The 13,400-nt window shown below is 42.9% G+C and overlaps 1 protein-coding gene across 11 annotated transcripts in view; it reads left to right on the top strand.

The window, feature by feature from the left end:
- Positions 1–13,400, top strand: part of LOC118389977 (neural cell adhesion molecule 1-like) — a 325,437-nt gene that overhangs the window by 261,581 nt on the left and 50,456 nt on the right. For all 11 annotated transcript variants that reach the window (XM_052529804.1, XM_052529805.1, XM_035780051.2 and 8 more), the window contains 4 exons: positions 1,610–1,794; positions 2,410–2,506; positions 3,522–3,689; positions 9,479–9,604. In XM_052529804.1, the coding sequence (XP_052385764.1) occupies positions 1,610–1,794; positions 2,410–2,506; positions 3,522–3,689; positions 9,479–9,604 (576 nt within the window). The remainder of the gene's footprint in view (positions 1–1,609; positions 1,795–2,409; positions 2,507–3,521; positions 3,690–9,478; positions 9,605–13,400) is intronic.

A 13,400-nucleotide genomic window follows, 5' to 3' on the forward strand; every position in this document is an offset into this window, starting at 1 on the left:
AGTATCTACACATAGGAGGATTGAGACAATTGAGACACTCAATTCCCATTATCTGTTGTGTGCGATCTTTGCTTGTGCTACCCATGTGCTGATAGGAAAGTGTTCATGTCTTTTCTGTTTGGCCTTGGCTCTTTCAGTGCACATCAGTCTGTTTGGCCTTGGCTCTTTCAGTGCACATCAGTCTGTTTGGCCTTGGCTCTTTCAGTGCACATCAGTCTGTTTGGCCTTGGCTCTTTCAGTGCACATCAGTCTGTTTGGCCTTGGCTCTTTCAGTGCACATCAGTCTGTTTGGCCTTGGCTCTTTCAGTGCACATCAGTCTGTTTGGCCTTGGCTCTTTCAGTGCACATCAGTCTGTTTGGCCTTGGCTCTTTCAGTGCACATCAGTCTGTTTGGCCTTGGCTCTTTCAGTGCACATCAGTCTGTTTGGCCTTGGCTCTTTCAGTGCACATCAGTCTGTTTGGCCTTGGCTCTTTCAGTGCACATCAGTCTGTTTGGCCTTGGCTCTTTCAGTGCACATCAGTCTGTTTGGCATGTATATCTTATTAAAACAATGATTGTTTTAGCTCTCCTCTCGATAAGCGGGGTTTATTTTGAGAAATCCATTTAGCTGGGCCAGTCTAGAGTAATTGAATGGCAGGGTCGTGGTCACAGGCTTGTCACAGACTCAGAGAGTGGGATGAGATTGCAGAAAAGGAGCAAGGCCTTATAGGGGGAGCGGGATGGAGAATCTGCCGATTTAGCGATGTCCATCAATCCCAACAGCTGGGGACAGCAATGGCATAAAGTACCCAGGGTTGGAACTTGAACCAAGGCCTAGCAGTGTCATGGGAGACCTTAGTATCAGGGACATATTAGAGAGAAGTACAATATTTTACACAGTTTATGTGGGGCCAGTGAATCCCAGGGTTACTTATTTACAATATAAAACATGCTTGACTAAAACGCTTGAGGGGTGTGTGCTAGATCAATAAATTGTGATAGCTCTATAGCAACTGCAGTGAATCGGTTAAATAGAGTGCATAGAGTGGCATTAAGTGAAAGTGTTTTACTGACCACTGGTTGATCTATGCTTGCCATTTAAAGGCAAAGCAAAGAATCATATACACCAACAAATAAAATTTATTTTTTACACGGTAGCTTTATAATAAAACAAATGTATGTATCATGTAGAGGTGCCGAATGAAGATTCAGCCTCTGTCTTATCTAGCGTTATTTTTACACTGAGTTGCTGGCTCAACACTTTTTCCTTGAATGCAACTAACCACAGCAGCTTCTGTGATTGTATTTCATGGTGTAGCACAAAGTTATTATGCTCACGATATGATGTATACAGCCTTATGTCCTCATAGAAAAAACAAAAAAACGTAAAATGTAATGTAAAATGTTTTTAGTATAGTGCTTGCTGTGGGAGACGTATCCAGAACAATAAAAAAAAAAACACCCTGAATACTAGTAATATAGTATTCTAGTATTTATTCAGGATAGTGTTTCAGCTATTCATAGATTTTATGTCTGTGGTGGACAGGTTGCTATGTCTGCTGCAGTATGTTTATAAACAGAAGTCTGTGTGTTGACATTCTGGTGCCCCCCCCCCCCGTGCCATTGCAGATGCTCCTAAGATCCAGGGCTCAGTGACGGTCTACACCTGGGAAAGGAACGCTGCCAACATCAGCTGTGAGGTTCTGGCCCATCCGGGGGCCTCGGTGGTGTGGTTCAGAGATGGCCAGCAGCTGCCTAGCGCGAACACCACCAACGTCAAGATCTACAACACACCAGCCATTAGCTACCTCGAGGTATGGTACAATAGGGCTAAGATGGTTTAAGTGCCTTTCTAAAGGATGTAACCTCAGTAGTTACATTCCTCCTGGGATTGACAACAATTTTTTTTACAGATGTTAAAACGCAAGCTCAAACTGGGTTTCTCAAGCAGAACATAGAACATGTTTTCTGCATTCCAAATGGCGCCCTATTCCCTATAGTGCACTAATTTTGACCCTATGGGCCCTGGTCTAAGTAGTGCACTATAATGGGATTAGGGTGCCATATGGGACACAACCCTTGAGTCTGTTCCCAGGACCTGGGTAGACACAGTCAGCATGCATGACCTGCTGTGCTGAATCTCGGGCAGTGAGACTTCCCATTCAAAAGTGAGTTTCATGCCCCGAGTCCCCTGAACCCAGAACACTCTCTGTGGCACAATGAGGCCTGTATGAGCCGCTGGTACATTTACACTAAAATGCCTGGTTAATGGTGCCGCCGGAGGGTCCAACCGCCCCCACAACTTGATAATTATTGAGCAAGACGTGTGCAAGTGGTGAGGAACAAAAGGCACTGCTATCGTCTGGGGTACGTCAGATCACTGAAGGAAGAAGATGTTGTTGATGCAGACATCTTATTTCTTCTTCTAGGTCACCCCAGATTCCCAGAATGACTTTGGAAGCTACAACTGCACAGCCACCAACTTAATCGGAACAGAGTCCAAGGAGTTCCTCCTCATCCAAGCAGGTCAGTAAACAGGGCTTACTCTGTAATATACTGTACACGATGATTTCACCAAGATATATTCAGATTCATATGTATTCGTTATTGTTTAATTGATTGTGAATTCATTATGAAACTGTATAGCTGAACCAAAATAGCAATAGAGGTTTGTATTTTCATTTAAATGGAAGGAAAATCCAATGCATATAGTACAGCTGCCCAATGTCATTACCACACCTCAAGCAGTCTCAACCATTTCTGGAACAGTTCAGAGGCCCACCGTGAAGTTTGGTCTTGATTTTACTTTAGAAACCTCAAGTATTTTTCTCTGTTAGTTTCATACATCACATCTGGAGGTTGACTTACTGTTTATAGCTTCAAGATTAGTTACTTTTCAGTTGTTAAGGTGAAGTGCCATTGTGATAAAAACATAATGGGTATAATTTCCAGGGCGTTTTCAGACATATTGGCGTTTAGTGCAAATTGAGGGCTGCTATTTTGGCGGACTATAAAGCAGTGCAGATGTCATGGGTAGTTGGCCAAGTGTTTTTTTTTTGTCGTCTGCAACACAGTGGTGACATGCACTTTAACACCTTTTTTAGTAGAGTGGTAATGTGTGCTTGTGAGTGCACCAATGGGAGAACCATGCTTACATTTTTTAAGCTCGTTTTTTAAGCTAGTTTTTTAGGCACCCTGTGTCAGTGAACCATGTGCTTCTCAGAATATCATCCCAACATGTTCTTGAGTGCCTGAGACTTGCCAAAAGGATTTGGAAGATATAATTTGCATTATTCCATTGCAGTTGGCACAGCATTTCACATGTACTGTAGCTCCCGTCACCTGTAGTAACATGAGACTGCCAGCACCTTGAAACCGTTATTGACTGATCTCTTCACATGTGGCCCTATGATTGGATGAATCTGGCACATTTCTCTTTATGATTGCTTGAATCTTTGAAATCGTTGATCCTGATTGGCTACACATCCTGTGGGTCTCCAGGGACAGGATTAAACCTGTATGTTTCTGTTGTGTTGTGTAGATGTGCCGTCGGCGCCCGCCATCGAGCGCGTGGAGCCTTTCTCTAGTACAGCCGTTGTAGAGTTTGAGGAGCCCGATGCCAGCGGCGGAGTTGCCATCCTCAAATATCGGGCCGAGTGGCGCATGAAGGGCCAAGACTGGACCAGCAGGGAGTACGACGCAGAGGATGGTGAGTCTCACAGACAGACAGACAGACAGACAGACAGACAGACAGACAGACAGACAGACAGACAGACAGACAGACAGACAGACAGACAGACAGACAGACAGACAGACAGACAGACCAGAACAAGATGACATTGCCAGTAGACCAGAGCCATATACATACAGAAATGTTTCTGGAGTAGGCTAGTTTATCAAAGCAAGCCAGAAATGTGAATGTCAGCATTCACTTTGAATAAGGCTTGTTTGTAGAAACAAGCCTAGAGTCAGAGCATTATCAATACCTTTCATATTGAGTCTTGGCCAGTGTTCTCTTGGAGGAGACAAATCCACCTCAATGGGTCCTGGATAAATAACGTGTAAATAAAATATAAGGGGAAACCTATTCAGTTGCACAACTGAATGCATTAAACCTAAATATGTCCTCTGCATTTAACCCAATCCCTCTGAATAGAGTTGCGGGGGACTGCCTTAATCCACATCCACTGCACCCGAGGAGCAGTTGGTGTTGGGGGTTAACTGCTTTTCTCAAGGGTAGAACAGCAGATTTTTCCTCCTTGCCGGCTCGGGGATTCAAACCAGGGACCTTTTGTTTACTGGCCCAACACTCTTAACCGCGAGGCTATATGCCACCCATCAAAACATATGTAGGATATTGGGGTAGATATTAGAATTTGATTATCAGTGTGGCAGCACAACGCGCCAAATCTGTCAGGGGCTAGAAGTCTATGTGGGCTAGAATCCTGCGCGTGTCCATTTTTTGGAGCTACACTCGCTCCACACCGGCCACATCAATTCTGAGCCCCACCTGATATCCGACATAAGATTTTTCTCCGCAACCTGACCTACCAGCATAGATTTGATCCGAGAGCCGATCTGTGACCTGCCAAATAGTATTGTTTTTATGACTCCAGAGTAGGAGTAGTAGCGATTATTCCCCTCCCTGCATGAATTGATTTGTCTGCATGACTTTTCAACATTTGGATAAAAGGAAACCATACCATGAATTAATGATATCTTTTTAGTTTTACAATGAGATGCGGCTCATTGACATCTTAAATCGCTCTGTTAAAATGGGCCTTCTAATTACCTTTATTACCTAATGAAAGCCTATAGCCGACATAACAGACCCGGCGCCAGGATCAAGTGACCAAGGGGACAGTTGAAACTCCACATGTTTGGTGGTTCTTGCATTGGAATTATATTGAATTCTGCTTATATAATTATGCTATACCACAGTAAACATAAAGTTCAAATGCCGAGACTCCAAAATAATTGTTTTTGAAATCTGTAGCCTCTCTGCTGCTCTATATCAGCACGATGGAAAGCGCCCTACAGGTCAAATTTGACCCATGATCATCAGTTATCTTGGCCCATTGATCATCAGTTATATAAAAAATATTTTCTCCGCCCCATGGCAAAATGTGCAAAATTGCAGGAAATTAACATAAAGGATGTGGCCCACTGAGGACCCATGAGCCACTGCGGCCCCTTATGATGAGTTCTGTTTTTTGTGGCAAGTAAAACCAATAGGCTACGTAGAAAACCGGGGCGGCAGGTAGCCTAGTGGTTAGAGCGTTGGACTAGTAACTGAAAGGTGTCAAGCTCGAATCCCTGAGCTGACATGGTAAAAATCTGTCGTTCTGCCCCCGAACAAGGCAGTTAACCCACTGTTCCTAGGCAATCATTGAAAATAAGGATTTGTTCTTAACTGAATTACCTAGTTAAATGAAGGTAAAAAATTAAATAAAAACATGTAATAGCATCTGCAGTAGTCCAACCACTCTCTTCCTATGAACCAATTGCTATTAAATGAATGTTTTTGGACATAAAACCTGCGGCTAGGGTAGGATTCTAGACCAACTTGGGCTGGCTCCTCTGTTCCAAGATCAGCAGGAACAGTCGGAGGTGGAGGTGGCTGTGGAGCCATTATCCTGATGGTGCTTGTGGAAGGGTGGGTAGGCTCTGCACATGGAGCTAGCTGGAGCTCGGCAGCATCATCACTGCTGGGCTTGCCAGTGGCCTATGTGGTTTGATGCTGCTGCTGTTACTCATCGCTCTCCTCCTTTGTGTGGGTACTTTGGTGAAGCTACATTCTGATATTCATTGTGGCATATTAAATAGTTTGAGCTAGCTAAATAGACTAAGGCTTACAACACAAACACTTTTTACAGCTAGCTAACTAAGACTGAAGCAGCTTCAATGGTTTATTTGACCCCACTACCGGTCAAACGTTTTAGAACACCTACTCATTCAATATTTGTTTTGTTTTTTTACTATTATATACATTGTAGAATAATAGTGAAGACATCAATTAAAGTAATAATACACTGATAATAAACTGAATTAGCCTATCGTCAACAAATACCTGCTTGCACTTTTTGCTGGCTGTATATCCAGCTACCGGGTTGTTGTCCTTGTCCACAATGAGTCCCAAATCCTTCCCAACCAAACTGGGGATTTTACTTTTGCAGCACCTGTTTCCACGATGGTTTAGGTCTATTTCATAACCTTTCTTTTTATTTATCCTACGTTAGACATTTTTCTGTGAGCTAGGCTAGCCAGGGAAAGTACACTTGGCAACTTATTTTAACGTGGGAGGATGAAACATACATTTCAGCACTACACAAATAATAGACATTTCCCTGATCCACTGCATGCATGGCTGGTAGCCTATACAGTTGTTTACATACACATTAGCCAAATACATTTAAACTCAGTTTTTCACAATTCCTGACATTTAATCAGAGTAAAAATTCCCTGTCTTAGGTCAGTTAGGATCACCACTTTATTTTAGGAATGTGAAATAATGAGAGAATGATTTATTTCAGCTTTTATTTCTTTGATCACATTCCCAGTGGGTCAGAAGTTTACATAGACTCAATTAGTATTTGGTAGCATTACCTTTAAATTAATCAACTTTGGCCAAACGTTTAGGGTTGCCTTCCACAAGCTTCCCACAATAGGTGGGTGGCCCATTCCTCCTGACAGAGCTGCTGTAACTGAGTCAGGTTTAGGCCTCCTTGCTCACACACGCTTTTCAGTTCTGCCCACAAATTTTCTATGTGATTGAGGTCAGGGCTTTGTGATGGCCACTCCAATACCTTGACTTCGTTGTCCTTAAGCCATTTTGACACAACTTTGGAAGCATGCTTGGGGTCATTGTCCATTTGGAAGACCCATTTGTGACCAAGCTTTAACTTCCTGACTGATGTTTTGAGATGTTTCTTCAATATATCCACAGAAATGTTATTCTCTTGATGCCATCTATTTTGTGAAGTGTACCAGTCCCTCCTGCAGCAAAGCGCCCCCACAACATTTATTTTTATTATTATTATTTTTACCTTTATTTAACAAGTCAGTTAAGAACAAATTCTTATTTTCAATGACAGCCTAGGACCAGTGGGTTAACTGCCTGTTCAGGGGCAGAACGACAGATTTGTACCTTGTCAGCTCGGGGATTTGAACATGAAACCTTTCGGTTACTAGTCCAACACTCTAACCACTAGGCTACCCTGCCGCCCCACATGATGCTGCCACCCCCGTGCTTCACGTTTGGGATGGTGTTCTTCGGCTTGCAAGCCTCCCCCTTTTTCCTCCAAACATAACGATGGTAATTATGGCCAAACAGTTCTATTTTTGTTTCATCAGACCAGAGGAGATTTCTCCAAAACGTATGATCTTTGTCCCCATGTGCAGTTGCAAACCATAGTCTGGCTTTTTTATGCCGATTTTGGAGCAATGGCTTCTTCCTTGCTGAGCGGCCTTTCAGGTTATGTCGATATAGGACTCGTTTTACTGTGGATATAGATACTTTTGTACCTGTTTCCTCCAGCATCTTCACAGGGTCCTTTGCTGTTGTTCTGTTATGGATTTGCACTTTTCACACCAAAGTACGTTCATCTCTAGGAGACAGAACGCGTCTCCTTCCTGAGCTGTATGACGGCTGTGAGGTCCCATGATCCCATGGTGCGTACTATTGTTTGTACAGATAAACGTGGTACCTTTAGGCGTTTGGAAATTGCTCCCAAGGATGAACCAGACCTGTGGAGGTCTACAACTTTTTTTCTGAGGTCTTGGCTGATTTCTTTTGATTTTCCCATGATGTCAAGCAAAGAGGCACTGCGTTTGAAGGTAGACTTTGAAATACATCCACAGGTACACCTTCAATTGACTTCAATGATGTCAATTAGCCTATCAGAAGTTTCTAAAGCCAAGACATAATTTTCTGGAATTTTCCAAGCTGTTTAAAGGCACAGTAACTTAGTGTATGTAAACTTCTGACCCACTGGAATTGTGATACAGTGAATTATAAGTGAAATAATCTGTCTGTAAACAGTTGTTGGAAAAATTACTTGTGCCATGCACAAAGTAGATGTTCTAACAGACTTGCCAAAACTATAGTTTGTTAACAAGAAATTTGTGAGGTTTGAGTGGTTGAAAAATGAGTTTTAATGACTACAACCTAAGTGTATGTAAACTCACAGAATGTGATTTGCAACACAACAAGCTCCTGGGTTTGTAAATGTTTTAACGTTTTAACATTTTATTTAATGTTTCTGACCCGCAATATAATTGTTCTGAACCGCGAGCTGACCTGCAGGTTGAAATCATTTTTTCATTCCACCCACTAGCTGATTTTTGTTGCGGGTCAACTGTGGCAACCGTGGGTATCCAACCTGATGCAGGACTCTAATGACTCTGATGCAGGACTCTATCTGTTGGTCTGTCTGTCTTACTCTCACATGGGATATATCAGCAGATTGTTGACAGGCTGCTCTGTCAGCCCAGAACCCAGGGGCCACTTGTCACAGCCCAGCCTGATGCGCGCACACACACACACACACACACACACACACACACACACACACACACACACACACACACACACACACACACACACACACAGACAGAAGCACCCAAACTAAAGACAACTTGGTTCACACCCCAGTGACTGCAATTCTGCACACAGACACACACATAACAGCCTGCCAATAGACATTTGCACTGTGAAAGGCCTGCCAACAAACACACACAGATACCTAGTTATGGACTAGAAAATATTCACACACACACAGAAACAAAACACAGACAACCTAAACATATGACATCCTCACACACACAGTGTCAAGCAATAAACCTCCCCACTCACTCAAACAGACAAGGGCCAGCCTCTACGCTCGCTCATACACAAAAAACAGTGCCAACATACCCCCTCTCAGATCACTCTCTTTTCCACCACACTGTCTTGCTCCTCGACAGAGAGGAGATCACAATAACAGCCATCACTCTGTCCTGCCCTCTGCTCCTCTTAGCAGAGGCCTCCCATTGCATCACTCATCCTAGAGCAAGGTTCGCCAACTGGAGGCCCGTGGGTAATTTTATTTGGCCCTTAAAGTTTTCTGAGCAATTTTGGGACATAATACTGTAAAAATACCAGCAAATCAGCTCCAAGTAATTTTAATTTAGGAAATCTATTCCAAAGTATTCCTATGCATAGTAGAGTGATCGTATACAAATGTAAGCAAGGTTTGAAATGATTATGTTTTAGTCAAATATTATATGGGTTTGGGCTTCTTGCAGTCAATTTGTAGTCTACAAATGATTTGTAATTATGTCTGGCCTGCTGACCATCCACTCAACAACAGAAAATCGGCCCAGGGTTGAATCTAGTTGATGATCCTTGTCCTTGAGCCATCCAAGACATTACAAGTGGGCTTCATCAGCCAGCCGGGTGACTAGGTCTGTATCAATGTCTTTAATGGAGCTTTCTAAAATCCCCCTTTTTTCCGACAGGCCTGAGCATGATCACCATCGTTGGCCTGAAGCCCGAGACCTTCTATGAGGTCAAGATGTCTGCCATCAACGGCAAGGGTGAGGGCGAGAGCAGCACTCCTCTGAACTTCAAGACAGAGCCAGTCCGTAAGTGCTTCCCTCCTTCCTTGTTCCCTCCTGCAGAGAGATAGCACTCACCTAACCCGAATGCTTTTCCTCCCTATCACCACCTTGTGTAGTCTAGCCATCCAGCCGCGACCACCTATCCCCCCCCAAGCTCCCAGCGCCACATGCATAATGCATCTTCCTTCTGATCTCCTTGAAGGACCAGCCACTGCGCTCCAGGGATGCATTGCCAACTGCCCCCAGCCTGTGTGTCTGTTTGCATTTGCCTTAGCGGAGTTACCAACAACCGGATGTTCCGGTTTTCAGGGATACATCTATTTTCACCCTATAGCTTCCTTTTCCACTGAAAACTGGATGTGGGAATTCCACTGAGGTGTTTCTCTTATGCCTGTTACGTTAAGTTACGTTTCATAGAAAGGTTAGGGAAGTAGGGGTGGGGACCTACTTTTTTCAGCTAATGGGTGGTGGAAGGGGGGCGCCATCCAAATTTCCGCCCTCCCCCTCCCTTTCGCTGGTCCTGGTGACAGTAGTGTCTGTGTGTGTTTGTCTCACACACTCACTCTCACTCACTCACTCACTCACTCACTCACTCACTCACTCACACACTCACACACTCACACACACACTCACACACTCACATAGGCCTACAGTGTTTTACCCAGTTCTGGTGTATTTTGTCCTTCTCTCCCCATGGGATGTTGTTATTTCTAGAGGGCTAGACAGCCCCCTTTCCTACCCCACATACCACCCCTCCCAACCTTCAGAGTATAATTTGCTAGGTGCAGAAAACATATTGTCTCGTCTCTATCTCTGTGTGTCGGCATTCTCAGTCTACACAATTCAAACTTGTTCCATTTATTGTGAAGCTAACTTCAGTCCGTGCATTTCTGCAAGCTGTTTTGGGACAATGTCCCTCTTCATGAGGACAATGAAAGACAATATCTACGATGACAACTGTAAATGATATCAGAGCACAATTCTTTGTCGTTTTGAGATTTTCTCTTGACAGGTATCTGATAGATCAATTCATGCTAATGCCTAATCATTAAATGAAAGGAACAACGCTCGCATCACTACACAACACAACATCAAAAACTATTTTGACAAATGTAATTTAAGGCTGCTATTTTGGTGGACTAAAAATCCATGTAGATGTCAAGGTAAATTGGCCAAGTGTTATTTTGGTCGTCTGCAGCACAGAGGTGACTAGCACTTTAATAATATAATAATATAATAATATATGCCATTTAGCAGACGCTTTTATCGAAAGCGACTTACAGTCATGTGTGCATACATTCTACGTATGGGTGGTCCCGGGGATTGAACCCACTACCCTGGCATTACAAGCGCCATGCTCTACCAACTGAGCTACAGAAGGACCAGAAGGACCTTTAACACATTTGTTAGTAAAGAGGCGCTGTGTGCTTGTGAGTGCACCAATCAGAGAGCATGAACACACAAAAAATGAACACACGAAAAATAAAACACACATAAGCCTACAGTGTTTTACCCTGTTCTGGTAAATCACACATTTACGATTAGTCTGGACACTGAAGAGTTCATTATTAAGCAATTACTAACTTCAATATTGGCAAAAAAATTGCCCGGATCTTCAAAACTTGTAAAACATAGTGAAGTTAAACAATACATTGTGCCTATGTCAGTATAATGGAAGATTACAACCCTTCCTATAGATTAACGGTATCTTCAGACAAATCAACACTGAGGGTTTAATATTCTGAATCTCAGATGCAGTCACAAGTAAGCAGAGGTTGTTTCTGCAAGTTCTACCTACGGACGAATCCAAAATCCAGGTTGTGAAAATGTTGTTATACAGTGCCTTGCAAAAGTATTCACCCCCCTTGGCGTTTTTCCAATTTTGTTGCATTACAACCTGTAATTTAAATATATTTCTATTTGGATTTCATGTAATGGACAAAATAGTATAAATTGGTGAAGTCTAATGAAAAAAAATGTACTTGTTTAAAAAAAATCTAAAAAATAAAACATGGAAAAGTGCTGTGTGCATATGTATTCACCCCCTTTGCTATGAAGTCCCTAAATAAGATCTGGTGCAACCAACTACCTTCAGAAGCCACATAATTAGTTAAATAAAGTCCACCTGTGTGCAATCTAAGTGTCACATGATCTCAGTATATATACACCTGTTCTGAAAGGCCCCAGAGTCTGAAACACAACTAAGCAAGGGGCACCACCAAGCAAGCGGCACTATGAAGACCAAGGAGCTCTCCGTACAGGTCAGGGAGAAAGTTGTGGAGAAGTACAGATCAGGGTTGGGTTATAAAAAATATCCAAAACTTTGAACATCCCACAGAGCACCATTAAATCCATTATTAAAAAGTGGAAAGAATATGGCACCACAACAAATCTGCCAAGAGAGGGCCACCCACCAAAACTTATGGACAAGGCATTAATCAGAGAGGCAACAAAGAGACCAAAGATAACGCTGAAGGAGCTGCAAGCTCCACAGCGGAGATTGGAGTATCTGTCCATAGGACCACTTTAAGCCGTACACTCCGCAGAGCTGGGCTTTACGGAAGAGTGGCCAGAAAAAAATAGGCAAACATGTTTGGTGTTCGCCAAAAGGCATGTGGGAGACTCCCCAAACATATGGAAGAAGGTACTCTGGTCAGATTAGACTAAAATATTGCTTTTTGGTCATCAAGGAAAATGCTATATCTGGCGCAAACCCAACACCTCTCATCACCCCAAGAACATCATCCCTACAGTGAAGCATGGTGGTGGCAGTATCATGCTGTGGGGATGTTTTTCATTGGCAGGGACTGGGAAACTGGTCAGAATTGAAGGAATGATGGATGGTGCTAAATACAGGAAATTCTTGAGGGAAACCTGTTTCAGTCTTCCAGTGATTTGAGACTGGGACTGAGGTTCACCTTCCAGCAGGACAATGACCCTAAGCATACTGCTAAAGCAACACTCAAGTGGTTTAAGGGGAAACATTTAAATGTCTTGGAATGGCCTAGTCAAAGCCCAGACCTCAATCCAATTGAGAATCTGTGGTATGACTTAAAGGTTGCTGTGAACCAGCGGAACCCATACAACTTGAAGGAGCTGGAGCAGTTTTGCCTTGAAGAACGGGCAAAAATCTCAGCGGCTAGATGTGCCAAGCTTATAGAGACATACCCAAAGAGACTTTCAGCTGTAATTGCTGCAACAGGTGGCTCTACAAAGTATTGCCTTTATGCATGCTTAAGTTTTCCGTTTTTTTTCTTATTATTTCTTTTGTTTCACAAAAAAAAATGTGCATCTTCAAAGTAGTAGGCATGTTGTGTAAATCAAATGATACAACCCCCCCCAAAAAAAAAACATTTAATTCCAGGTTGTAAAGCAACAAAATAGGGAAAATGCCAAGGGGGTGAATACTTTCATAAGCCACTGTATGCGTAGAGTAGCACGGGCATAGGGGGAACATTCAATCTGAAAATATAGAGATTAATTTACTACCAGAACGAATGCGCCATTTTTGGGATGTTTTATTAAGGCCGCTTTACACATTCAAGTCACTGGATCTCATTTGTAAGAGCTGCATAATAAAATAGCATAATATGAATCTGCCCAGATTCACACACTGTGTTAGCCATCTAAAAACACTGAAGGAATTAGAGAGTTGGAATGGAAAAGCGACCCCATCTTTTATTTTCTCCCTCCTAGTTTGTCAGTCATGCTGAACGGTGTTGCTGTACGTGGTAGTTAAGGTTATTTTGTCTAGGTTTATTCACTTCTGATTCAACACATTTAAGGCATGAGTCTGATTCTGTTTTGCTTCTTGCCATGC

Source organism: Oncorhynchus keta, chromosome 11, assembly GCF_023373465.1.
Source record: "Oncorhynchus keta strain PuntledgeMale-10-30-2019 chromosome 11, Oket_V2, whole genome shotgun sequence".
Lineage (NCBI taxonomy): Eukaryota > Metazoa > Chordata > Actinopteri > Salmoniformes > Salmonidae > Oncorhynchus > Oncorhynchus keta.